Source organism: Nerophis lumbriciformis, linkage group LG37 (genome assembly GCF_033978685.3).
Source record: "Nerophis lumbriciformis linkage group LG37, RoL_Nlum_v2.1, whole genome shotgun sequence".
Lineage (NCBI taxonomy): Eukaryota > Metazoa > Chordata > Actinopteri > Syngnathiformes > Syngnathidae > Nerophis > Nerophis lumbriciformis.
Genome location: NC_084584.2, coordinates 871,734 through 899,639, shown reverse-complemented (window position 1 = coordinate 899,639; position 27,906 = coordinate 871,734). Strand labels below are relative to the sequence as shown.

General features: G+C 42.5%; 1 protein-coding gene across 5 annotated transcripts in view; it reads right to left on the bottom strand.

The window, feature by feature from the left end:
• The window catches only part of LOC133577232 (F-actin-uncapping protein LRRC16A-like), a 33,063-nt gene that overhangs the window by 2,293 nt on the left and 2,864 nt on the right, over positions 1-27,906 (bottom strand). The window contains exons 2-37 of one of the 5 annotated variants that reach the window (XM_072912532.1): positions 22,046-22,143; positions 21,619-21,669; positions 21,330-21,389; positions 21,154-21,266; positions 20,981-21,078; positions 20,842-20,912; positions 16,009-16,082; positions 15,867-15,942; positions 15,708-15,796; positions 15,502-15,596; positions 15,310-15,396; positions 15,126-15,229; positions 14,953-15,030; positions 14,755-14,831; positions 14,184-14,288; positions 11,477-11,546; positions 11,321-11,402; positions 11,024-11,123; positions 10,902-10,956; positions 10,651-10,823; positions 10,505-10,573; positions 10,349-10,442; positions 10,197-10,295; positions 10,003-10,131; positions 9,813-9,923; positions 9,254-9,429; positions 9,085-9,172; positions 8,884-9,024; positions 8,741-8,807; positions 3,577-3,899; positions 3,406-3,515; positions 2,872-3,331; positions 2,683-2,820; positions 2,593-2,620; positions 2,343-2,537; positions 239-346 (exon numbers count right to left, since the gene is read on the bottom strand). In XM_072912532.1, the coding sequence (XP_072768633.1) occupies positions 249-346; positions 2,343-2,537; positions 2,593-2,620; positions 2,683-2,820; positions 2,872-3,331; positions 3,406-3,515; positions 3,577-3,899; positions 8,741-8,807; positions 8,884-9,024; positions 9,085-9,172; positions 9,254-9,429; positions 9,813-9,923; positions 10,003-10,131; positions 10,197-10,295; positions 10,349-10,442; positions 10,505-10,573; positions 10,651-10,823; positions 10,902-10,956; positions 11,024-11,123; positions 11,321-11,402; positions 11,477-11,546; positions 14,184-14,288; positions 14,755-14,831; positions 14,953-15,030; positions 15,126-15,229; positions 15,310-15,396; positions 15,502-15,596; positions 15,708-15,796; positions 15,867-15,942; positions 16,009-16,082; positions 20,842-20,912; positions 20,981-21,078; positions 21,154-21,266; positions 21,330-21,389; positions 21,619-21,669; positions 22,046-22,143 (4,082 nt within the window). In that variant the 3' untranslated portion in view covers positions 239-248. Of the gene's footprint in view, positions 1-238; positions 347-2,342; positions 2,538-2,592; positions 2,621-2,682; positions 3,332-3,405; positions 3,516-3,576; positions 3,900-8,740; positions 8,808-8,883; positions 9,025-9,084; positions 9,173-9,253; positions 9,430-9,812; positions 9,924-10,002; positions 10,132-10,196; positions 10,296-10,348; positions 10,443-10,504; positions 10,574-10,650; positions 10,824-10,901; positions 10,957-11,023; positions 11,124-11,320; positions 11,403-11,476; positions 11,547-14,183; positions 14,289-14,754; positions 14,832-14,952; positions 15,031-15,125; positions 15,230-15,309; positions 15,397-15,501; positions 15,597-15,707; positions 15,797-15,866; positions 15,943-16,008; positions 16,083-20,841; positions 20,913-20,980; positions 21,079-21,153; positions 21,267-21,329; positions 21,390-21,618; positions 21,670-22,045; positions 22,144-27,906 lie in introns of all 5 variants that reach the window. The other 4 variants (XM_072912534.1, XM_072912533.1, XM_072912530.1 and 1 more) reach the window with 4 other exon arrangements.

Genomic DNA, 27,906 nt, shown 5'->3' with positions numbered 1-27,906 from the left:
TTAGCAGGAAGTGACTTTGATCCTTTTTGTTCTTTTTAACTGCTAACCTTAAAAAGTTCACTTTTTAGCAGGAAGTGACTTTGATTGTTTTGTTCTTTTTAGTCGCTTACCTTAAAAAGTTCACTTTTTAGCAGGAAGTGACTTTGATCCTTTTTGTTCTTTTTAGCTGCTAACCTTGTGAAGTTCACTTTTTAGCAGGAAGTGACTTTGATCCTTTTTGTCCTTTTTGGCTGCTAACCTTGTGAAGTTCACTTTTTGGCAGGAAGTGACTGTGATCGTTGTGGTTGTTGACTTGATGGAGCAGCAAACGTCTTCAAGGACGAGCGTAACTTGCTGCTGGACTCACCTTCATGATGACAGCAAACACTCACATTACTGCACTAGTACTACTAGAGTACAAGTACATTAGTACTACTAGTGTACAAGTACATTAGTACTACTAGAGTACAAGTATAACAGTAGTAGTAAAGTACAAGTACATAAGTAATAGTAGAGTAGAAGTATATTGGTACTACTAAGGTAAAAGCACATTAGTACTCCAAGAGTACAAATACAGTAGTGATACTAGAGTACAAGTACCTTAGTACAACTCAAGCAGTAGTATTAGCACAACATTACTACTAGACTACGTACTTTAGTACTATTAGAGTACAAGTCCAGCAGCAGTAGTACTAGAGTACAAGTCCAGCAGTACTACAAGAGTAAACGTATGTTAGTATTACTGTGGTGCAAGTACAAAAGTTGCAGTAGAGTAGAAATGCAGCAGTACTACTAGAGTAGAAGTACTGCATACTATTACTATTAGGGTATAAGTACAGCAGTACCACTAGTGTAGAAGTACATTAGTACTACTAGAGTACGAGTTCAGCAGTAGTAGTAGAGTAGAGGTACATCAGCACTACTAGAGTACAAGTATAGCAGTACTACTTGAGTAGAAGTACAGTAGTACTGCTACAGCACAAGTATATTACTACTACTAGAACAGAAGTACATTAGTACAACTACAGTAGAAGTACAGCAGTACTACTAGAATAAAAGTATATTAGTTCTACTAGATCAGATGTGTATAAGTACTACTAGACCAGAAATACATTATTACTACTAGGGTACAAGTTCAACAGTACTACTAGAGTACAAGTTCAGCAGTAGTACTAGAGTACAAGTTCAGCAGTAGTACTAGAGTAGAAGTACATTAGTAGTACTACAGTACATGTACAATGATAGTAGAGTAGAAGTACAGCAGTACTATTAGAGTAGAAGTATACCAAAAGTAGAAGAGTAGAAGTACATTAGTAGTACTAGAGTAGTAGTACTGGAGTAGAAGTACAGGAGTAGTAGTACTGGAGTAGAAGTACAAGAGTAGTAGTACAGGAGTAGTAGTACAGGAGTAGTAGTACTGGAGTAGTAGTAAAGGAATAGTAGTACTGGAGTAGTAGTACAGGAGTAGTAGTACTGGAGTAGTTGTACTGGAGTAGTAGTACTGTAGTAGAAGTACAGGAGTAGTAGTACTGTAGTAGAAGTACAGGAGTAGTAGTACAGGAGTATAAGTACAAGAGTAGTAGTACAGGAGTAGTAGTACAGGAGTAGAAGTACAGGAGTAGTAGTACAGGAGTATAAGTACAAGAGTAGTAGTACAGGAGTAGTAGTACAGGAGTAATAGTACTGGAGTAGAAGTACAGTAGTAGTAGTACTGGAGTAGTAGTACTGTAGTAGAAGTACAAGAGTAGTAGTACTGGAGTAGAAGTACTGTAGTAGAAGTACAGGAGTAGTAGTACTGTAGTAGAAGTACAGGAGTACTAGTACTGGAGTAGTAGTACTGAAGTAAAAGTACAGGAGTAGTAGTACTGGAGTAGAAGTACAGGAGTAGTAGTACTGGAGTAGTAATAGTACTGTAGTAGAAGTACTGGTGTAGTAGTACTGTAGTAGAAGTACAGGAGCAGTACTACTGGAGTAGTAGTACTGGAGTAGAAGTACAGGAGTAGTAGTACTGGAGTAGTAGTACTGGAGTAGTAGTAGTACTGTAGTAGAAGTACTGGTGTAGTACTACTGGAGTAGTAGTACTGGAGTAGAAGTACAGGAGTAGTAGTACTGGAGTAGTAGTACTGGAGTAGTAGTAGTACTGTAGTAGAAGTACTGGTGTAGTAGTACTGTAGTAGAAGTACAGGAGCAGTACTACTGGAGTAGAAGTACAGGAGTAGTAGTACTGAAGTAGAAGTACAGGAGTAGAAGTACTGGTGTAGTAGTACTGGAGTAGTAGTACTGGAGTAGTAGTACTGGAGTAGTAGTACTGAAGTAGTAGTACTGTAGTAGGAGAGCACCAGGACGTGAAGCAGGTCCATCACCTCCATCTTGGTTCGGGTGTTGCGGTCCAGACAGCGTTGTCTTCAGGCGAGGAACAGGAAGTGGAGCTTTGAGAGTTTCAGACAGGAAGTCAGTGTGACACACTTCCTGCTCCTCCATTGGCTCTTGTGTGTGGAGCTGAGGGGGGGCGGGGAGGTCAGACCGAGGGGCGGCCTCCGGTCCTGGCTGGACGGCGTCTGAGACCATGGCGAACATTAGCATGCTAGCATGGTAGCCAATATGTCAACTTACCCAAGCGGCCATCTTGCTTTGAGGAGGACTGGAAAGAAAAGGTGATGTCATGGTTTGAGAACAAGCTCCTCCCACCACGTCGTCACTAACCTTCTGAGACGCCATCTGGTCCTGCTTTGCCTTCATCTCAGCCAGAAGCTCCGAGGTCAGGACAGGAACGCCAACATGCTGCGAGACCAGGGGGTGCTGCTTCTCCACGCTGACCTCGGTCTCCTTCTCCACGCTGACCTCGGTCTCCTTCTTCTCCACGCTGACCTCGGTCTCCTTCTCCACGCTGACCTCGGTCTCCTTCTCCACGCGGACCTCGGTCTCCTTCTCCACGCGGACCTCGGTCTCCTTCTCCACGCGGACCTCGGTCTCCTTCTCCACGCTGACCTCGGTCTCCTTCTTCTCCACGCTGACCTCGGTCTCCTTCTCCACGCTGACCTCGGTCTCCTTCTCCACGCGGACCTCGGCCTCTTCCTCCACATCCGCCTCAAAACTGCCGTGGTCCGTCAGCCGCGGGTCCGGGTGTGGCTCCACAGGTGACATCGGTGGCGGCTCCTTGCCGACCAAAGACGTGGGTGGAGCAAGTGTGGGGGACGCTGGTGGTGGCGGACTGACGGAGGCGGTACTTTGGCTCTTCTCCGAGCAACTCGCCCGAGTTTTGATCAGGTTGAAAAAACCACTCTTCCTGGATTCTGGCTTCTTTTCAGCCGCCTCCTGCGTGCTGGAAGGTGTCGCCCGAGCGCTGGAACGTCTGAGCGTGAACAAGAAGACTTCCAATCAGCTCGCAGCTCTTCAGTGAAAGGTGCCGCTCACAAAAGTTCTTACTTTAAGCTGACTTTTATGACCTTCTTGGAGAAGAATTCATCAATGCCCTCGTCCAGCTTCCCCATGCCCTGATGCGCCGCCCCCTGAGGCGCTGAACCGGTGGTGGCACACTGAAAGCAAAAGGTGTCATCAAGTCGGCGCGATGTGCCAGACATCTAACTCGCAACCTACCCCGACTCTGCTGGGTTTGCTTCTTTTCTTGGGTCGTGGTCGCACTTTGGTGTGGTGTTCCAGCGGGGTGTGCCTTGGGGGAAGAAGTTCCTCCCAAGTGGGGGCCGGTGGCGGAAGTTCGTCCCAAGTGGGGACCGGGGGCGGCGGTTCCTCCCAAGTGGGTTTTTGGGACGGTAGTTCCTCCCAAGTGGGGACCGGGGGTGGTAGTTCCTCCCAAGTGGGGACCGGTGGCGGCGGAGTCACTTTGTTCAACTGCGGAGGAGGTGTGTCCACCACATGGATGGGCACCTCCTCCAGAGCCTTGTCCAGGTCAAACTCCATCTCTGAAATCAAATATTGGTCTCAATGTTCAGAATGTGTTCTCATTCATCAGGTTATTGTATACTTTTGTTACTGGACAATCTGCACCACAACCACAGTATTTCCCCCAGTGTTGGAGTAATAAAGTCTATTATCCTAGGAATGTACTCAGGACTGGCCCCAGTGTGTGAGTGTTGTCGGTCTGTGTTGGCCCCGCCTTCCTTGTCCAGGGTGTACATAGCCTTCCTTGTCCAGAGTGTACTCCGCCTTCCTAGTCCAGAGTGTACGACGCCTTCCTTGTCCAGGGTGTACACCGTCTTCTGCCTGAGGGCAGCTGAGATGGGGCTTAGATTGGTCACATCTAGTTTTAGGGCTGATATATTCTTGGACTCAGATTGGTCATATCTCGTCTTGGACTAAGATTTGTCAGAAATAGTCTTGGACTTAGATTGGTCAGAACTAGTCTTGGACTTAGAATGGTCAAATCGAGTCTTACATTGGTCAGATGTATTCTTAGACTTAGATGGGTCACATCTAGTCTTAGACTTAGATTGGTCACATCTAGTCTTAGACTTAGATTGGTCACATCTACTCTTAGACTTAGATTGGTCACATCTACTCTTAGACTTAGATTGGTCACATCTAGTCTTAGACTTAGACTGGCCACATCTAGTCTTAGACTTAGATTGGTCACATCTACTCTTAGACTTAGATTGGTCACATCTAGTCTTTGACTTAGATTGGTCACATCTAGTCTTAGACTTAGATTGGTCACATCTACTCTTAGACTTAGATTGGTCACATCTAGGCTTTGACTTAGATTGGTCACATCTAGTCTTAGACTTAGATTGGTCACATCTACTCTTAGACTTAGATTGGTCACATCTAGTCTTAGACTTAGATTGGTCACATCTACTCTTAGACTTAGATTGGTCACATCTACTCTTAGACTTAGATTGGTCACATCTAGTCTTAGACTTAGATTGGTCACATCTACTCTTAGACTTAGATTGGTCACATCTAGTCTTAGACTTAGATTGGTGACATCTACTCTTAGACTTAGATTGGTCACATCTAGTCTTAGACTTAGATTGGTCACATCTAGTCTTTGACTTAGATTGGTCACATCTACTCTTAGACTTAGATTGGTCACATCTACTCTTAGACTTAGATTGGTCACATCTAGTCTTAGACTTAGATTGGTCACATCTAGTCTTAGACTTAGATTGGTCACATCTACTCTTAGACTTAGATTGGTCACATCTAGTCTTAGACTTAGATTGGTCACATCTAGTCTTGGACTTAGATTGGTCACATCTACTCTTAGACTTAGATTGGTCACATCTAGTCTTAGACTTAGATTGGTCACATCTACTCTTAGACTTAGATTGGTCACATCTACTCTTAGACTTAGATTGGTCACATCTAGTCTTAGACTTAGATTGGTCACATCTACTCTTAGACTTTGATTGGTGACATCTACTCTTAGACTTAGATTGGTCACATCTAGTCTTAGACTTAGATTGGTCACATCTAGTCTTTGACTTAGATTGGTCACATCTACTCTTAGACTTAGATTGGTCACATCTACTCTTAGACTTAGATTGGTCACATCTAGTCTTAGACTTAGATTGGTCACATCTACTCTTAGACTTAGATTGGTCACATCTAGTCTTAGACTTAGATTGGTCACATCTACTCTTAGACTTTGATTGGTCACATCTACTCTTAGACTTAGATTGGTCACATCTAGTCTTAGACTTAGATTGGTCACATCTAGTCTTAGACTTAGATTGTTACATCTACTCTTAGACTTAGATTGGTCACATCTAGTCTTAGACTTAGATTGGTCACATCTAGTCTTAACACTTAGATTGGTCACATCTAGTCTTAACACTTAGATTGGTCACATCTACTCTTAGACTTTGATTGGTTACATCTACTCTTAGACTTAGATTGGTCACATCTAGTCTTAGACTTAGATTGGTCACATCTAGTCTTAGACTTAGATTGGTCACATCTAGTCTTAGACTTAGATTGTTACATCTACTCTTAGACTTAGATTGGTCACATCTAGTCTTAACACTTAGATTGGTCACATCTAGTCTTAACACTTAGATTGGTCACATCTACTCTTAGACTTTGATTGGTTACATCTACTCTTAGACTTAGATTGGTCACATCTAGTCTTAGACTTAGATTGGTCACATCTAGTCTTAGACTTAGATTGGTCACATCTACTCTTAGACTTAGATTGGTCACATCTAGTCTTAGACTTAGATTGGTCACATCTACTCTTAGACTTAGATTGGTCACATCTAGTCTTAGACTTAGATTGGTCACATCTACTCTTAGACTTTGATTGGTCACATCTACTCTTAGACTTAGATTGGTCACATCTAGTCTTAGACTTAGATTGGTCACATCTAGTCTTAGACTTAGATTGTTACATCTACTCTTAGACTTAGATTGGTCACATCTAGTCTTAGACTTAGATTGGTCACATCTAGTCTTAACACTTAGATTGGTCACATCTAGTCTTAACACTTAGATTGGTCACATCTACTCTTAGACTTTGATTGGTTACATCTACTCTTAGACTTAGATTGGTCACATCTAGTCTTAGACTTAGATTGGTCACATCTAGTCTTAGACTTAGATTGGTCACATCTACTCTTAGACTTAGATTGGTCACAGCTACTCTTAGACTTAGATTGGTCACATCTAGTCTTAGACTTAGATTGGTCACATCTACTCTTAGATTTAGATTGGTCACATCTACTCTTAGACTTAGATTGGTCACATCTAGTCTTAGACTTAGATTGGTCACATCTAGTCTTAGACTTAGATTGTTACATCTACTCTTAGACTTAGATTGGTCACATCTAGTCTTAGACTTAGATTGGTCACATCTAGTCTTAGACTTAGATTGGTCACATCTACTCTTAGACTTAGATTGGTCACATCTAGTCTTAACACTTAGATTGGTCACATCTACTCTTAGACTTAGATTGGTCACATCTACTCTTAGACTTAGATTGGTCACATCTAGTCTTAGACTTAGATTGGTCACATCTACTCTTAGACTTAGATTGGTCACATCTACTCTTAGACTTAGATTGGTCACATCTAGTCTTAGACTTAGATTGGTCACATCTAGTCTTAGACTTAGATTGGTCACATCTACTCTTAGACTTAGATTGGTCAGATGTAGTCTAGATGCTGGTGCCAAAGCCTCAACTATTAATACTGGAAGAAGATGAGGGTGTCCCTGAGTAAAGGTGGTTTCGCTCTGTTGTGGTGTAAAAAACAACTGTCAAGATGCAAATGAGTGACACCTCTGTCAACGCAACAGCAGTCATTCAAATGTAATTGTGTGGAAAAGTGATCGCTGTGGAACGACCACTACCAGCCCAACATCAGTTCTTGGACTGGAATCACCCACATTAGCGTTCATTCAGTTGCAGGAAAGGAGCATCTGTGACAGAAACGTTTCTAAATCCTGTTTGTTGGAGGCTAAATGGTTGAGTCTTTTAGGAATGGTTGAAAGGACAGAGTTTTATGTGGGACATAGGTGGTGTCGCAGAACACCTCTTCTGTTCAGGGATGCTTTTTCAACTTTGAGGTAGATGTCTTCCTTCACTCCCCTTTCCAGCCATCAGTCCTCCCTGCCCAGAATCTGTGCATTTTTGTCCTCAAAGGAGTGTGAGGTTCTCAACAAAACTGAGTCCTGACCTTTCAGCTCCCCCAGGACCTTTGAGAACAAACACCCAGATTTTGGACAGGGAATATGGATGTTTTGAAAGGGGGGTGGAGGAAGTCATCTACGACAAGGTTTTCACACCACAACATACTTTCTTCTTGTTAGGGGATAATAGTTGGGGCTTTGGCACCAGCATCTAGACTAGATCTGACCAATGTATGTCTAAAACCAGGTCTAACCAATCTACTGTAAGTCTAAGACTAGATCTGACCAATCAAAGTCTAAGGCAAGGTCTGATGAATCTAATGTAAGTGTAAGATTAGGTCTGACCAATCTATGGTAAGTCTAAGACTCGGTCTGAACCAGTCGACAGTAAGCCTAAGATTAGATGCGACCGATCTAAGTCTCAGACTAGAACTGACCAATCTATAATATGTCTAAGACTAGATCTGGCCAATCTAAGTCTAAGACTAGATCTGACCAATGTAGGTCTAAGACAAGATGTGACCAATCTAAGACTAGATCTGGCTAATGTAGGTCTAATACTAAATGTGACCAGTCTAAGAGTAGACCTGGCCAATCTAAGTCTAAGACTAGATCTGACCAGTCTAAGACTAGATCTTGTCAATCCATGTCTAAGACCGGATGTGGCCAATGTAGGTCTAAGACTAGATGTGACCAGTCTAAGACTAGATCTGGCCAATCTACGTCTAAGACCAGATCTAGCCAATGTAGGTCTAAGACGAGATGTGACCAGTCTAAGACTAGAGCTGGCCAATCTAAGTCTATGAGCAAGAGCAGATGAAGATACTTGGTAAGAGGACAAAGGTCTTCTAAGACAGACTGAACAGTCCGGTTGTGATGGACCCAATGTCCTGACAATATTCAGAGGGTAATAAATACTATCCAACCCAAAATGGGGAGATGCTGTGGTTGTGGTGCAGATTGTACATAGAGGAACAAAAGTAACAAGTACTGATGCTGTGGTTGCGGTGCAGATTGTACATAGAGGAACAAAAGTAACAAGTACTGATGCTGCGGTTGCGGTGCAGATTGTACATAGAGGAACAAAAGTAACAAGGACTGAAAAACTCACAAAGGAGTAATAAATAATACATAATTGCAATAAAAATATAAAATAAAAACATTCAACATTCTCACCAAACGCCACCGAGACGGGCCGCAGCATTCGGACCAGAATACTCTTTCTCTTGGACTTGACCGTCAACTGTAGGGAAACTTTGTTTAGACTTCAAAGCTGCAATTGTTTCCCTGGAGCAGATTTTGATAAGCTCAAGTCCAACCGTGCAAGCGTCTACGTGCTCCGGCGGGTGCTCGCCTTCCTCCTCCGGGCTCTCCGTACGCAGAACTGTCACGTCCAAAACCTCCGTCTCCTGAGACTCCGGACGCAGTGCAGGCTGGCCCTTCCTGGTCACATGCTCCGCCTGGACACAGACGGGTGAAGGACGAACACAAAACCAAGAGAAGTGCACAAAAAGACTGACCAGCGTGTTCTGCCACGCAGACAAAGAGTCCAGGATCTCGTCCACGATCCGATCAGAGACCAAGGACGCCACGTTGAGTTTCACTTCACTGATGACCAAAAAGGAGACGCTAATCAAAGACAGCGCAGCAGGACGAATAACGGACCAGCTAAAGTGGGCGTGGCCACACCTGATCTTGTTAACAATGTCGACGCCCGATTGCTCCAGCAGCGTGGCGGTGATGAAGCTGCGAGGCACGGTCATTCTTTCGGTCCCCGCCCGCAACAGCTCCGAACGAAGGCCGCTCCTCTTGATCACGTGAGGACACAGACCCTCGGCGGCGTCCAACATGGACGCCAAAATTGTCTGCAGTGGGCGAGAAAGCGGTCCAACGTTGCAGTACCAAGGTATTATTGTAGCAAAACCATTTGCAAAAGCGTACCTCAGTCTGTGCGCCTGTAGTCCGTACCTCGTGTCCGTGTACTAATTTGTGTGTCTGTATCTCGATCTGTGTAATCACTAATTTGTGTGTCTATCTCAATCTGTGTAATCAAATCCACTTGTGCGTCACTGAGAGTCTAAAGTGGTGGCTCCAACACGGCCTAACATGAGTGGGTGCAAGGCGCCGACTAGTGGTGAGTGTAGGGAAAGGCAAAGTGAAGTTGGCACCCACAGATTAAGATACGCATTTGCAAGTAGTTTTGCTGCAGTAATACTTCTGTAGCCACCCTTTGCCTTGCTTGTAGTACCTGCAGTTCATCATCCATCGCAGCCGCCACGTCCCCTGCCAGAGACTCCAGTTTTTCTTGGACGGTGCCGTGCAGGTCGCCGCCCCTCAAGTGGTAGAGGGTAGGGAGGAGCTGGACGGTCCCAAGAGAAACGGAGCAACTTTCAGAGTTCTGCTCGGTTTCGCTCGGTTGAGGGTCGCAGCTGACTTACGGTCTTGGAGTTCCTGGCGTCTTTCATCAAATTCTCTGCCACCTGCACATCGTCCTGGACCACGTGGCTCTGGGAGAACATCAGCGAGTTCAGGTGATCCTGAACCTTCACACACATGGTGTCCATCATCTAGGCAGAGGTCAGAGGCCGGTCAGAGGGGGTGGGGAGGTGAGAGACGGTGTGGTGACGCCTGCCTGCTGCGTGGTACTGGTGACGATGCCCTGCTGCAGCCGGTACGCCTGCTCCTGGAGGTACTTCCGGGACTCGTGGTTCCTCAGCAGGAAGCGCTCCATCTGCACATACAATGTGAGGGACGCTCAAACACGGTAGACCTTTGTACACATACCTTCATCAGTGCATCTTCTGTCTTTTCCGTGTTGGTCTTGAGCGCCTGAGCGGCGTCAACAATAGGAACCGGCATGAATCGGATAGTGAAGTTCCTGACGGGAAGAAAAGGTGACTCATTGTTTAGATCAAACGGTCAGACTCTGTTCACACCTACTTCTCCAATGCGGACGCCACTTCCTGCAGACCCTGTGGGCTGGTGCTGTTTCGGTCCCAGATGAGGGTCCTGTGCACCAGCAACACACCGAACCAGGTTACAAGCACCAAGACCAAAGTGACCACAGATGGAAGGAGGCGGATCACCTGAGCTTGGTGTTGATCTGCAGGGCCTTGGCCAGCATCTTGGCACCCATGTCGCCCATGGCGTTCCCGCTGATGTCCAGTTTGGTGAGAGAGGCGTTGCTGCCCAGGGCGTTGAGGACGATGGCGAGCTCGCCCTTCAGCTTGGAGTCTGCTAGCGATAGCGAGGTCAGAGGCTGCGGAGTGCAAAGAAATGTCACACTTCCAGAGGCGATGCTGGTTGAGGGTCCACTTGGAGTCGATCCGTCACTCACTGACTCCTCCTCCTGGATCATGTGCACCAGGTTGTCCAGGACCGGCGCCACGTTCCTGGCAGAAACAAAGAAGCAGAGAGAAGGAGGAGACACGTGTGCCTGAGTGCTGCTTGCTGACCCACTTTGACTTGATGTTGTGGAAGTTTCTTCCCAGGGAAAGGTGGCGAATGGAGCGGTTTTTGGCCAGCCAGACCAGCAGGGTGCTCAGGTCCCCGTCCAGACCTGCCAACAGTCAACAACACGGTACAATGACTACTTTTCTCACCTGAGACGTTTGGAAAGTTTTCAATTCAGAACTTTTTTAAGTCTTCTGCCAGAGGCACAGGAAGTCACCCACTCCTAGCTTGCCAAAGTAAAAGACTTGCAGCAATTACCTCGCAACAAAGACATTTATATAAAGGTCGTAATAAAACTCCCACCGTTGTCTGAGATGTCCAGACTGGAGATGTTGGGAATCTCAGCTATGCAACCCTCCAGGATCTGAGAGCCTGCCGAGCGCAACTGCAAGTCAAATAAGACGCCATCAAGAGATGACCTTAGACCCGCCTACTTCGTGTCCGCCACCACGCTTTTACCTCACAGCCGCTTAGGTCCAGAGACACGTCGCTGAGGTTGGGGTTGCAGCCCAGACCCAGCAGCAGCGCCCTGAGGACACCAAGAAGGAAGCTCCTGAACTTTTTACCATCTTGTTACCATTTTTAATATCTTTTTACCATCTTTTAAGCATTTTTGACATATTGTTACCATCTTTTTACCATCTTGTTACCATTTTTAATATCTTTTTACCATCTTTTTAGCATTTTTGCTATATTGTTACCATCTTTTTACCATCCTACCAAGTCAGACCTACACTGTTTCAATGTCCATTTCTCTGATGATGCAATTGTTGATGACTGATGATAACAACCAAACCTAAGCCCCCCCCCTCCACACCCCGGATTGTAAATAATTCAATGTATAAACTCTGATGATGAACTTGTGTGAAGACTGTATTATGATGATAGTATATATTTGTATCATGAATCAATTTAAGTGGACCCCGACTTAAAGAAGTGTAAAATCTTATTGGGGTGTTACCATTTAGTGGTCAATTGTAGGGAATATGAACTGTACTGTGCAATCTACTAATAAAAGTTTCAATCAATCAATCAATGTTACTATCCTGCCCCTGTCTTATTACCATCTATCTTTTACCATTTTGAATATATTTTTAAGAATTTGTGCTATTGTTACCATCTATTTACCATCTTGTTACCATTGTTACAATCTTGTTACCATTTCAACTAATTACAATCTTTTTTTTACTATATTTTAACCAAACCCCTTACCACATTTTTATCATATTTTAACAATTTCTACCATAGTTTCCATTGTTTTACCATCTGTTACCATCTATTTACCATTTTAACATATTTTTAACCATTTTTACCATCTTCTTACAACTTTAACCATCTTTTAACCATTTTTTTCCACCATCTTTTTAAAATGTTACCATCTACTTACCATTTTGTTAGCATTTTTACGATCTTGTTCCCCTTTTAACATATTTTTACTATCTTTTTTTTTATTTGACCATTTTTGACAACATTTTACTATTTGTTAACCTTTTATTACAATCTTTAACATTTTAATAATTGTTTTACCATCTTTTAACCACTTTCTTACCCCATCTTTTTACCATGTTTTTACCATCTTTTAACCACCTTCTTACTACATTTTTACAATCTTTTACTATTTTAATTATTTCTTACCAAATTTTACCAAAACATTTTTTTACCATCTTTTAACCACATTTCTAACCATCTTTTAACCACCGTTTTATTTTATTATTTTTTTACCATTGTTAACTTCTTGTTACCATCTTTTAGCCACCTTCTTGCCATTTTATTTTTTACCATCTTGTTACCGTCTTGTTACCATTTCAACTAATTACCATCTCTTTACCATATTTTATCCATCCTCTAGCCACCTTTATACCATCTTTTAACCATGTCTACCATATTTTTCATTGTTTTACCATCTATTTACCACTTTCACATATTTAACCATTATTTTGTACCACTTTTACCATCTTTTTATTTTATTTATTTATCTTTTTTTTTTTTTTTTACCATTTTTACCATCTTCTTACGACTTTACCATCTTTTAACCATTTTTTTCCCACCATCTTTTTACAATTTTGTAACCATCTACTTACCATTTTGTTAGAATTTTTACTATATTGTTACCTTTAACATATCATCTTTTTTTTTAAACATTTTTGACACAATGTTACTCTTTTTCAACCATTTATTACCATCTCTTAACCACTTTCTTGCCCTTTTTTTTTTTTTTTTTACTATTTTGTAACTATTTTTTACATTTTACAATTTTTTTTTACCATTTATCACCATATTTTAACCACTTTCTTTCCCCATTTTTTACAATTATTTTGAACCATTTTTGCCACCTTTCAACCAAATTTTTTACCATCTTTTAAATTATTTTTTACTATCTTTTTTGTCACATATTTAAAATCTTATTTTTGTTGTTACCATCTTTCTTTCTTTTTTACCACATTTTTACAATATTTTACTGTTTAATTCATTCTTACCCCCTTTTAACATTTTTATTATTTTTTACCATCTTTTAACCACCTTCTTACACCATTTTTACCATCTTTTACCTTTTTAATTATGTTTTTACTATCTTTTTTTTTTTACCACATTTTTACAATCTTTTACTGTTTTAATTATTTCCTACCACTTTTTAACATTTTAATTTTTTACCGTCTTTTAACCACCTTCTTACAACATTTTTACCATCTTTTTTTTACCACATTTTTACCATCTTTTAACCACTTTCTTACCATATTTTACGGTTTTAATTATTTTTTACCATCTTTTACCAATTATTATTTTTACCATCTTTTAACCAGATTTATACCATCTTTTAACCACCATTGATTTTTTTTTACCATTGTTACCTTCTTTTTACCATCTTTTAACCACCTTCTTGCCGTTTTATTTTTACCATCTTTTTCCTGCCTTGTTACCGTCTTGTTACCATCTTGTTACCTTCTTTTAACCACCTTTTTGCCGTTTTATTTTTTACCATCTTGTTACCATCTTGTTACCGTCTTGTTACCGTCTTGTTACCATCTTGTTACCATCTTGTTACCATCTTGTTACCATCTTGTTACCTTCTTTTAATCACCTTCTTGCCATTAAATTTTTTACCATCTTGTTACCGTCTTGTTACTGTCTTGTTACCGTCTTGTTACCATCTTGTTAGCAGCCTTACTTGAGTGCCTCAGAAGGAAGTCTGGTTCCTGACATGTTGACGGAACTCAGAGCCAGGGAACTGCTGAAAAACTGCTTGAAGGATGCTGGAACTTCTTTGCATTTCCTGTCCAGACATGTTACTAGTTAGTAATTTTTACTTAGTTATTTTTACTGACTTAGTTAGTTCTTTAGTTTGTTAGTTAGCAATTTATAATCAGTTATTTTAGTGACTTTTGGTTCATTAACCTGCCCTCACTGCAGCCGCTCATTCCGCACAAACACAAGTCAACGTGAAGTCACCTGGTCAGCTTCCAAAACTAAGGACGAACATACAGGTGTAGTAGTACTACTAGGTGTAGTAGTACTACTAGGTGTATTATGAAGTGCTACTAGGTGTAGTAGTACTACTAGGTGTATTATGAAGTGCTACGAGGTGTAGTAGTACTACTAGGTGTATTATGAAGTGCTACGAGGTGTAGTAGTACTACTAGGTGTATTATGAAGTGCTACTAGGTGTAGTAGTACTACTAGGTGTATTATGAAGTACTACGAGGTGTAGTAGTACTACTAGGTGTAGTAGTATTATTTACCTGTGAGAGAAGACAGTCTTGGACATGTTGAGAAGTTGGAGATGCTTCAAACAACCTTGGAGGAGACAAGCTGACGTCTGACACACACACACACACACACACACACTGAAAGATGAAATATGTGTGTGTGTGTGTGTGTGTGTGTGTGTGTGTGTGTGTGTGTGTGTGTGTGTGTGTGTTTGTGTGTGTGTGTGTCACCTGTTCCAGAGAGCAGTCAGTGCAGGACAAGTCTAGAAGGTGTAAGTGGTTGTCATGACTCAGAAAGTTGTGTAGGTACTGTGAAGGTGAAGACCATGATGAAGATGATGATGAAAGTGAAGATGGTGATGATGATGAAGGTGAAGAGGATGATGCAATAGGACAAGTGCTACCTGCAGGTCATCTCCTCTGAGAGAGTTTCCTGACAGGTCCAGGTGTGTGAGGGTGGCGGCCATGCAGGGGTTCTCACACAGCGCCTGGCACAGGAAGTTCACACCTGTCACACACACACACACACACACACACACACACACACCATAAGTGGAGTCCAAGGTCAAGACAGGTGTAAGTCCTGACCTTTAGGAGACAAGGAGGTCCTACTGAGGTTCAAATACTTCAAGCCCATCGCATGTTTGGTCAGCTGAACACTCAGAGCACACACACCTGCAACACACACACACACACACACACTGTTGGACACATTGGAAAACTTTTGCAGGTGTGTGTGTGTGTGTGTGTGTGTGTGTGTGTGTGTGTGTGAGAGAGAACCTTTGTCTTCCAGAGTGTTGTTGCTGAGGTGCAGAGTGTGCAGGCTGGAGGCGGGGTTATGGGACAGAGCCAACGACAACTTCTGAGCAAAGTCACTGAAGACAAGAAGTCACTCAGTCACCAGAAATAAACAACATAAACAACATGGACAACATGGACAACATGGACAACATGGCCTATCAGAACCTTCCACTTGGACCTCTGACCTTCTGAGTCCAACATTGTCCAGAAGCAGTTCCTCAATGCGACTAGATCGTGACACAACTCTCAGGATCTGCTCACACACATCTGTAGACTAGGAGCAGTGAGGTCATGTGAGCAGGTCAAAGGTCAGGTCAAAGGTCAGCATGAGAAAGACTGCTAACCAGTTTGCAGTCCTTGGCCATCAACTTGGTGAACCACTGGTTGAACTCCAGGACGCCAACAATGGCCACCAGGTCCCTCAACACACACACACACACTGTAACATCTGCTCGCTGGTGATGGGCGGGGCTTAGCAGTACTCACCTGTTGTCCAGGTGACTGAAGTCTTGCAGGTTGAGTTCTCTGGTGTCTTGGCTCAGGTAGATAGTGTCCACATCCTGACAAATACAGCAGCAACCACAGTACACATAGTACTATTCATTCAACACACTTGATACTTCTTACTTTAAACTTACACTACTTCATGTACAGTGGTGGTCAAAAGTGTACATACAGGTAAAAGCCAGTAAATTAGAATATTTTGAAAAACTTGATTTATTTCAGTAATTGCATTCAAAAGGTGTAACTTGTACATTATATTTATTCATTGCACACAGACTGATGCATTCAAATGTTTATTTCATTTAATTTTGATGATTTGAAGTGGCAACAAATGAAAATCCAAAATTCCGTGTGTCACAAAATTAGAATATTACTTAAGGCTAATACAAAAAAGGGATTTTTAGAAATGTTGGCCAACTGAAAAGTATGAAAATGAAAAATATGAGCATGTACAATACTCAATACTTGGTTGGAGCTCCTTTTGCCTCAATTACTGCGTTAATGCGGCGTGGCATGGAGTCGATGAGTTTCTGGCACTGCTCAGGTGTTATGAGAGCCCAGGTTGCTCTGATAGTGGCCTTCAACTCTTCTGCGTTTTTGGGTCTGGAATTCTGCATCTTCCTTTTCACAATACCCCACAGATTTTCTATGGGGCTAAGGTCAGGGGAGTTGGCGGGCCAATTTAGAACAGAAATACCATGGTCCGTAAACCAGGCACGGGTAGATTTTGCGCTGTGTGCAGGCGCCAAGTCCTGTTGGAACTTGAAATCTCCATCTCCATAGAGCAGGTCAGCAGCAGGAAGCATGAAGTGCTCTAAAACTTGCTGGTAGACGGCTGCGTTGACCCTGGATCTCAGGAAACAGAGTGGACCGACACCAGCAGATGACATGGCACCCCAAACCATCACCCAACCATGCAAATTTTGCATTTCCTTTGGAAATCGAGGTCCCAGAGTCTGGAGGAAGACAGGAGAGGCACAGGATCCACGTTGCCTGAAGTTTAGTGTAAAGTTTCCACCATCAGTGATGGTTTGGGGTGCCATGTCAGCTGGTGTCGGTCCACTCTGTTTCCTGAGATCCAGGGTCAACGCAGCCGTCTACCAGCAAGTTTTAGAGCACTTCATGCTTCCTGCTGCTGACCTGCTCTATGGAGATGGAGATTTCAAGTTCCAACAGGACTTGGCGCCTGCACACAGCGCAAAATCTACCCGTGCCTGGTTTACGGACCATGGTATTTCTGTTCTAAATTGGCCCGCCAACTCCCCTGACCTTAGCCCCATAGAAAATCTGTGGGGTATTGTGAAAAGGAAGATGCAGAATGCCAGACCCAAAAACGCAGAAGAGTTGAAGGCCACTATCAGAGCAACCTGGGCTCTCATAACACCTGAGCAGTGCCAGAAACTCATCGACTCCATGCCACGCCGCATTAACGCAGTAATTGAGGCAAAAGGAGCTCCAACCAAGTATTGAGTATTGTACATGCTCATATTTTTCATTTTCATACTTTTCAGTTGGCCAACATTTCTAAAAAATCCCTTTTTTGTATTAGCCTTACACAATATTCTAATTTTGTGACACACGGAATTTTGGATTTTCATTTGTTGCCACTTCAAATCATCAAAATTAAATGAAATAAACATTTGAATGCATCAGTCTGTGTGCAATGAATAAATATAATGTACAAGTTACACCTTTTGAATGCAATTACTGAAATAAATCAAGTTTTTCAAAATATTCTAATTTACTGGCTTTTACCTGTACACTTGTAAAGAACATCATGTCATGGCTGTCTGGACTTTACAATCATTTCTTATTTTTGTGTGATGTAGTGATTGGAGCACATACTTGTTGCTCACAAAAAACATTCATGAAGTTTGCTTCTTTGATGAATTTATTATGGCTCTACTGAAAATGTGAGGGTGAAAAGTATACATACAGCAATGTTAATATTTGCTTACATGTCCCTTGGCAAGTTGACCTGCAATAAGGCGCTTTTGGTAGCCATCCACAAGCTTCTGCTTGACCACTTGACCACTAAATTGCTGCAGTTCAGCTAAATGTGTTGACATGGACTTGTTTCTTCAGCATTGTCCACACCTTTAAGTCAGGACTTTGGGAAGGCCATTCTAAAACCTTCATTGTAGCCTGATTTAGCCATTCCTTGACCACTTTTGATGTCATTGTCCTGTTGGAACACCCAACAAAACCCAACCTCCGGGCTGATGATTTGAGCTTGTCCTGAACAATTTGAAGCTAATCCTCCTTTTTCATTGTCCCATTTAAAGCAGCAGTTCCATTGGCAGCAAAACAGGCCCAGAGCATAATACTACCACCACCATGCTTGGCGGTAGGTATGGTGTTCCTGGGATTAAAGGCCTCACCTTTTCTCCTCCAAACATATTGCTGGCTATTGTGGCCAAACAGCTCAGTTTTTGTTTCATCTGACATCACATGGACAAAGATAAGACCTTCTGGAGAAAAGTTCTGTGGTCAGATGAAACAAAAATAAGAGTTGTAGAAATGATTGTAAAGTCTAGACAGCCATGACATCATGTTCTTTACAAGTCTACGTACACTTTTCACCACCACTGTACTACCATCTTTTACTACCTACTTCATATACTACCATCTTTTACTACCTACTTCATATACTACCTTCTTTTACTACCTACTTCATATACAGGAAGCAGAAGAGAGGAAGTAGAATGAAGGAAGTAAAAGACAGGAAGTAGAATGAAGGAAGTAAAAGACAATAAGTAGAATGAAGGAAGTAAAAGACAGGAAGTAGAAACACAAGAGAGGAAGTAGAACGAAGGAAGTCAAACACAGGAAGTAGAATGAAGGAAACAGAAGGGAGGAAGTAGAATGAAGGAAGTCAAAGACAGGAAATAAAAGACAGGAAGTAGAATGAAGGAACCAAAAGAGAAGAAGTAGAATGAAGAAAGTCAAAGACAGGAAGTAGAAGGAAGGAAGTCAAAGACAGGAAGTAGAAGGAAGGAAGTCAAAGACAGGAAGTAGGAGGAAGGAAGTCAAAGACAGGAAGTAGAATGAAGGAAGTAAAAGACATGAAGTCAGAAAGGAAGTAGAATGAAGGAAGTCAAAGACAGGAAGTCACAGTCAGGAAGTAGAATGCAGAAAGTCACAGACAGGAAGTCAAAGACAGGAAGTAGAATGCAGGAAGTCAAAGACAGGAAGTCACAGTCAGGAAGTAGAATGCAGGAAGTCACAGACAGGAAGTCAAAGACAGGAAGTAGAATTCAGGAAGTCACAGACAGGAAGTAGAATGAAGGAAGTAAAAGACAGGAAGTAGAATGGAGGAAGTCAAAGACAGGAAGTCAAAGACAGGAAGTAGAGTGAAGTGAGTAAAAGACAGTAAGTCAAAGACAGGAAGTAGAATGAAGGAAGTCAAAGACAGAAAGTCAAAGACAGGAAGTAGAATGCAGGAAGTCACAGACAGGAAGTCAAAGACAGGAAGTAGAGTGAAGGAAGTAAAAGACAGTAAGTCAAAGACAGGAAGTAGAATGAAGGAAGTCAGAGACAGGAAGTCACAGACAGGAAGTCAAAGACAGAAAGTCACAGACAGGAAGTCAAAGACAGGAAGTCAAAGACAGGAAGTACAATGAAGGAAGTCAAAGACAAAGTCACAGACAGGAAGTCACAGACAGGAAGTAGAGTGAAGGAAGTAAAAGACAGGAAGTAGAATGAAGGAAGTCAAAGACAGGAAGTAGAATGCAGGAAGTCACAGACAGGAAGTCAAAGACAGGAAGTAGAGTGAAGGAAGTAAAAGACAGGAAGTAGAATGAAGGAAGTCAAAGACAGGAAGTCACAGAGAGGAAGTCAAAGACAGGAAGTAGAATGCAGGGAGTCAAAGACAGGAAGTAGAATGAAGGAAGTCAAAGACAGGAGTCACAGAGAGGAAGTCAAAGACAGGAAGTAGAATGCAAGGAGTCAAAGACAGGAAGTAGAATGCAAGGAGTCAAAGACAGGAAGTAGAATGCAGGAAGTCACAGACAGGAAGTCACAGAGAGGAAGTCACAGACAGGAAGTCACAGACAGGAAGTCAAAGACAGGTTGTAGAATGAAGGAAGTCAAAGACAGGAGTCACAGACAGGAAGTCAAAGACAGGAAGTAGAATGCAGGGAGTCAAAGACAGGAAGTAGAATGCAGGAAGTCACAGACAGGAAGTCACAGAGAGGAAGTCACAGACAGGAAGTCAAAGACAGGATGTAGAATGAAGGAAGTCAAAGACAGGAGTCACAGACAGGAAGTCAAAAACAGGAAGTAGAATGCAGGGAGTCAAAAACAGGAGGTAGAATGCAGGAAGTCACAGACAGGAAGTCAGAGAGAGGAAGTCAAAGACAGGAAGTCACAGACAGGAGGTCAAAGACAGGAAGTAGAGTGAAGGAAGTAAAAGACGGTAAGTCAAAGACAGGAAGTAGAAAGAAGGAAGTCAAAGACAGGAAGTCACAGACAGAAAGTCAAAGACAGGAAGTAGAATGCAGGAAGTCACAGACAGGAAGTCAAAGACAGGAAGTAGAATACAGGAAGTCACAGACAGAAAGTCAAAGACAGGAAGTAGAATGCAGGAAGTCACAGACAGAAAGTCAAAGACAGGAAGTAGAATGCAGGAAGTCACAGACAGGAAGTCAAAGACAGGAAGTAGAGTGAAGGAAGTCAAAGACAGGAAGTAGAATGAAGGAAGTCACAGACAGGAAGTCACAGACAGAAAGTCCCAGACAGGAAGTCACAGAGAGGAAGTAGAATGCAGGAAGTCACAGACAGGAAGTCAAAGAGAGGAAGTAGAATGGTACTGACCCACTGGACCTCTTCCCTGCAGGGCAGGTGGAGGTGTTCACACACACAGCGGTACTGATGAGAGAAACCACCTGGGAGACAGCGAGACACGCTCAGCAGCTTAGCTTGGCCACGCCCCCTCAGGGTCAAAGTTCATTACCACAAGGTCCCAGGTCCGGCGGGCCCTGCTGGTCCCAGAAGGCCTGCAGGGCGGCGGCTCGTTCCGGATGCTTGACGCTCATCTTCTTCATGGGCTTCCTGTTGTGATGACATCACAGGCGGACTGCGGGAGGCGGCGGTGGCTTCTGATTGGACGAGAGCGGCGCTACTCACTGGGCGGGGCTGATCCTCAGCAGACACCATCCGATGTGAGCCAGCACCTGGTCCACGTCCTCCACAGAACCACACCACAGAGTCCAGCCTCCACGCTCACACTCCACCACCACCTGAGGGGGGCGCCACACGTCACCCGGCACCCAGGACACGCCCCCAAAGCCCTGCCTTCTTACCTGGGTGGCCTCGTTGCTATGGATACCTTTGATGTCCAGGTAGCTGAGGGAGTGCTCCACCTGCACGCACACTTTTTCAGGTGAAACTGTACCTCACTTTTGGCCAAGGCCGCCTCCCCTTGGTTACTGTTGCTATGGCCATCAAACAAAATGGCCACCGCAGTGTAACATAGTATTATTCTGTGCAGCTCTGTGATTGGTCGGTCTGCATTTAGCCACACATCCTTCCTTCCAACACACACACACACACACACACACACCTATACTGTATATACACATACACACTTACCTTGGATGGGATGCGTGCTGACAGCAGAAAGGCTCGATGTGGTGCTAAGGCCTGTACACACACACACACACACACACACACACACACACACACACACACACACACACACACACACACACACACACACACACACACACACACACACACACACACACACACACACACACACACACACACACATGCGTTATTGTAAGTTATGGTTTTTGAAGGCGTGGTCAACTCAAGTTGCTTTGAACACACCTTGATGCACACCTGTTCATGTTGCCACACGTCTGTGTGGAATGTGTGTGTGTGTGTGTGTGTGTGTGTGTGTGGGTATGTGTGTGTCGTGTCTCCACAAGCCTGCATGCTAACACTGTGGTAAGTGTGTGTGTGTGTGTGTGTGTGTGTGTGTGTCACTGCCGAGAGTCACATGACCGTCACTCACCAGCACTTTGTTCTCCACTTTTTCACCTTTGACCTCCAGCTGCACCTTGCGCCTCAGGGTCAACTTGACCCCGTGTCCCACAGCGTCCCGCACGCTCTCTGCACGACATCACTACATGTTAGCACAGTGCTATGCTACATGCTACATAGAAATATTTTGTATTTTATCCATATATATATATATATATATATATATATATATATATATACACTTATTTATAGATACATACATGTATATACATACATACACACACATATATACAAACCCCGTTTCCATATGAGTTGGGAAATTGTGTTAGATGTAAATATAAACGGAATACATCCATCCATCCATCCATCTTCTTCCGCTTATCCGAGGTCGGGTCGCGGGGGCAGCAGCCTAAGCAGGGAAGCCCAGACTTCCCTCTCCCCAGCCACTTCGTCCAGCTCTTCCTGTGGGACCCCGAGGCGTTCCCAGGCCAGCCGGGAGACATAGTCTTCCCAACGTGTCCTGGGTCTTCCCCGTGGCCTCCTACCGGTCGGACATGCCCTAAACACCTCCTTAGGGAGGCGTTCGGGTGGCATCCTGACCAGATGCCCGAACCACCTCATCTGGCTCCTCTCCATGTGGAGGAGCAGCGGCTTTACTTTGAGCTCCCCCCGGATGACAGAGCTTCTCACCCTATCTCTAAGGGAGAGCCCCGCCACCCGGCGGAGGAAACTCATTTGGGCCGCTTGTACCCGTGATCTTGTCCTTTCGGTCATAACCCAAAGCTCATGACCATAGGTGAGGATGGGAACGTAGATCGACCGGTAAATTGAGAGCTTTGCCTTCCGGCTCAGCTCCTTCTTCAACACAACGGATCGATACAGCGTCCGCATTACTGAAGACGCCGCGCCGATCCGCCTGTCGATCTCACGATCCACTCTTCCCTCACTCGTGAACAAGACTCCGAGGTACTTGAACTCCTCCACTTGGGGCAAGATCTCCTCCCCAACCCGGAGATGGCACTCCACCCTTTTCCGGGCGAGAACCATGGACTCGGACTTGGAGGTGCTGATTCTCATCCCAGTCGCTTCACACTCGGCTGCGAACCGATCCAGCGAGAGCTGAAGATCCTGGCCAGATGAAGCCATCAGGACCACATCATCTGCAAAAAGCAGAGACCTAATCCTGCAGCCACCAAACCGGATCCCCTCAACGCCTTGACTGCGCCTAGAAATTCTGTCCATAAAAGTTATGAACAGAATGGGTGACAAAGGGCGAGTCCAACCCTCACTGGAAACGTGTCCGACTTACTACCGGCAATGCGGACCAAGCTCTGGCACTGAGCATACAGGGAGCGGACTGCCACAATCAGACAGTCCGATAACCCGTACTCTCTGAGCACTCCCCACAGGACTTCCCGAGGGACACGGTCGAATGCTTTCTCCAAGTCCACAAAACACATGTAGACTGGTTGGGCAAACTCCCATGCACCCTCAAGGACCCTGCCGAGAGTATAGAGCTGGTCCACAGTTCCACGACCAGGACGAAAACCACACTGTTCCTCCTGAATCCGAGGTTCGACTATCCGGCGTAGCCTCCTCTCCAGTACACCTGAATAGACCTTACCGGGAAGGCTGAGGAGTGTGATCCCACGATAGTTAGAACACACCCTCCGGTTCCCCTTCTTAAAGAGAGGAACCACCACCCCGGTCTGCCAATCCAGAGGTACCCCCCCCGATGTCCACGCGATGCTGCAGAGTCTTGTCAACCAAGACAGCCCCACAGCATCCAGAGCCTTAAGGAACTCCGGGCGGATCTCATCCACCCCCGGGGCCTTGCCACTGAGGAGCTTTTTAACTACCTCAGCAACCTCAGCCCCAGAAATAGGAGAGCCCACCACAGACTCCCCAGGCACTGCTTCCTCATAGGAAGACGTGTTGGTGGGATTGAGGAGGTCTTCGAAGTATTCCCTCCACCGATCCACAACATCCGCAGTCGAGGTCAGCAGAACACCATCCTCACCATACACGGTGTTGATAGTGCACTGCTTCCCCTTCCTGAGGCGGCGGATGGTGGTCCAGAATTGCTTCGAAGCCGTCCGGAAGTCGTTTTCCATGGCCTCACCGAACTCCTCCCATGTCCGAGTTTTTGCCTCCGCGACCGCTGAAGCCGCACACCGCTTGGCCTGTCGGTACTTGTCCACTGCTTCAGGAGACCTATGAGCCAAAGGAACCCGATAGGACTCCTTCTTCAGCTTGACGGCATCCCTCACCGCCGGTGTCCACCAACGGGTTCTAGGATTACCGCCACGACAAGCACCAACTACCTTGCGGCCACAGCTCCAATCAGCCGCCTCCACAATAGAGGCGCGGAACATGGTCCATTCGGACTCAATGTCCAGCACCTCCCTCGTGACATAAACGGAATACAATGATTTGCAAATCCTTTTCAAGCCATATTCAGTTGAATATGCTACAAAGACAACATATTTGATGTTCAAACTCATAAACTTTATTTTTTTTTTGCAAATAATAATTAACTTAGAATTTCATGGCTGCAACACGTGCCAAAGTAGTTGGGAAAGGGCATGTTCACCACTGTGTTACATGGCCTTTCCTTTTAACAACCCTCAGTAAAGGTTTGGGAACTGAGGAGACACATTTTTGAAGCTTCTCAGGTGGAATTCTTTCCCATTCTTGCTTGATGTACAGCTTAAGTTGTTCAACAGTCCGGGGGTCTCCCTTGTGCTATTTTAGGCTTCATATTTTCAATGGGAGACAGGTCTGGACTACAGGCAGGCCAGTCTAGTACCCGCACTCTTTTACTATGAAGCCACGTTGATGTAACACGTGGCTTGGCATTGTCTTGCTGAAATAAGCAGGGGCGTCCATGGTAACGTTGCTTGTGTTTCTCCAAAAGCTGTATGTACCTTTCAGCATTAATGGTGCCTTCACAGATGTGTAAGTTACCCATGTCTTGGCCACTAATACACCCCCATACCATCACACATGCTGCCTTTTACACTTTGCGACTAGAACAATCCGGATGGTTCTTTTCCTCTTTGGTCCGGAGGACACGACGTCCACAGTTTCCAAAAAACAATTTGAAATGTGGACTCGTCAGACCACAGAACACTTTTCCACTTTGTATCAGTCCATCTTAGATGAGCTCAGGCCCAGCGAAGCCGACGGCATTTCTGGGTGTTGTTGATAAACGGTTTTCGCCTTGCATAGGAGAGTTTTAACTTGCGTTAGTGTTTGATGAGCATTCCTCAACTTTATCAGTATTTATTGCCACCTTTCCCAACTTCTTTGTCACGTGTTGCTGCCATCAAATTCTAAAGTTAATGATTATTTACAAAAAAAATCAAGTTTATGAGTTTGAACATGAAATATGTTGTCTTTGTAGCATATTCAACTGAATATGGCTTGAAAAGGATTTGCAAATCATTGTATTCCGTTTATATTTACATCTAACACAATTTCCCAACTCATATGGAAACAGGGTTTGTATATATATACATACATACATACACACACACACACACACACACATATATATACATAAATACACACATATATACATAAATACACACATATATACATAAACACATATATATATATATATAAACACATATATATATATATATATATATATACACACATATATACACACATAAACATACACACATTAATATAGATATACACATATATATATAAATATATACACACATTTATATATACATATACACATATATATATACATACACACACACACATATATACATTTACACACACACACACACACACACACACACACACACACACACACACACACACACACACACATATACATAAAAACGCACACATATATACATACACAGATATATACATATATATACACACACACATACATACACACACTTATATATGCATACATACACACACATATATACATATACACATATATATACATGTATACACATATATACATAAATACACACATATTTTCATACACACACATATCTACATATATATATATATACACATATAAACACATACTGTATATACATAAATACACACATATACACACCACAGATATATATATATATGTGTATTCATACGAGCTAAAATACTAAATGTTTCATTGCCCCTGCTAGCATGAGCGCTTCATGTTCACCAACACAGACGTCATAACTCCATCAAAGCTGACACTTGTGATTTGTACACAGCAGCAACACTTGGAAGCAGGATGAGGGGAAAGAGGAACAATATCATAAATATATCATAAGTATAAAATGTGTTTAACTCTCACTTTAGCATCTCGTTGCACACAACTGTGGTGCCTTCAAGGACCCTTGAGTAAAGTTGGAAACAGAGACGTCACGAGTTATGAAAGACAGGAACTAGTAAAAGTCATTATCATCATTTATTGTAACAAAGTTGGGGTCCTTGGCCTGGAAAAGCTCCATTTAGGGGTTTTAAAAATATCTGAGGACGTCTTTAGCGCCCGAATAAGACAAAATGAGCCAAGGATTTGAACGCTGAATGGGAAATAGATATTGATAAAACGAAAAGATTATTAATAATTAATTCTGTACTTCAATCAATCAATCAATGTTTATTTATATAGCCCTAAATCACAAGTGTCTCAAAGGGCTGCACAAGCCACAACGACATCCTCGGTACAGAGCCCACATAAGGGCAAGGAAAAACTCACCCCACTTCCTGGTTATCATGTGCTGCTTTACAGCCAGAAGGTCAATATTTATTATCAAGCATCATTCAAGGCAACTTCAGGTGTGCATGATGTCATATGTTATACAATAAAATGTCATATTTTATACAATAAAATGTCATAGTGTATACAATATGTCATATTTTATACAATAAAATGTCATATTTTTTACAATAAAATGTCATAGTTTATACAATAAAATGTCATATTTTACACAAGTGTCATATTTTATACAATAAAATGTCATATTGTATACAATAAAGTGTCATAGTTTATACAATAAAATGTCATATTTTATACAGTAAAATGTCATATGTTATACAATAAAATGTCATATTTTATACAATAAAATGTCATATTTTATACAATAAAATGTCATATGTTATACAATAAAATGTCATATTTTATACAATAAAATGTCATATTGTATACAATAAAGTGTCATAGTTTATACAATAAAATGTCATATTTTACACAATAAAGTGTCATATTTTATACAATAAAATGTCATATTTTATACAATAAAGTGTCATAGTTTATACAATAAAATGTCATATTTTATACAATAAAAAATTTCACATTTTATACAATAAAATGTCATATTTTACACAATAAAGTGTCATATTTTATACAATAAAATGTCATATTGTATACAATAAAGTGTCATATTGTATACAATAAAATGTCATATTTTATACAATAAAGTGTCATAGTTTATACAATAAAATGTCATATTTTATACAATAATCCATCCATCCATCCATATTGTATACAATAGTGTCATATTGTATACAATAAAATGTCATATTTTATACAATAAAGTGTCATAGTTTATACAATAAAATGTCATAGTTTATACAATAAAATGTCATATTTTATACAATAAAATGTCATATTTTATACAATAAAGTGTCATATACTTATACAATAAAATGTCATATTTCATACAATAAAATGTCATATTTTATACAATAAAATGTCATATTTTATACAATAAAGTGTCATAGTTTATACAATAAAATGTCATATTTTATACAATAAAGTGTCATATACTTATACAATAAAATGTCATATTTCATACAATAAAATGTCATATTTTATACAATAAAATGTCATATTTTATACAATAAAATGTCATATTTTATACAATAAAATGT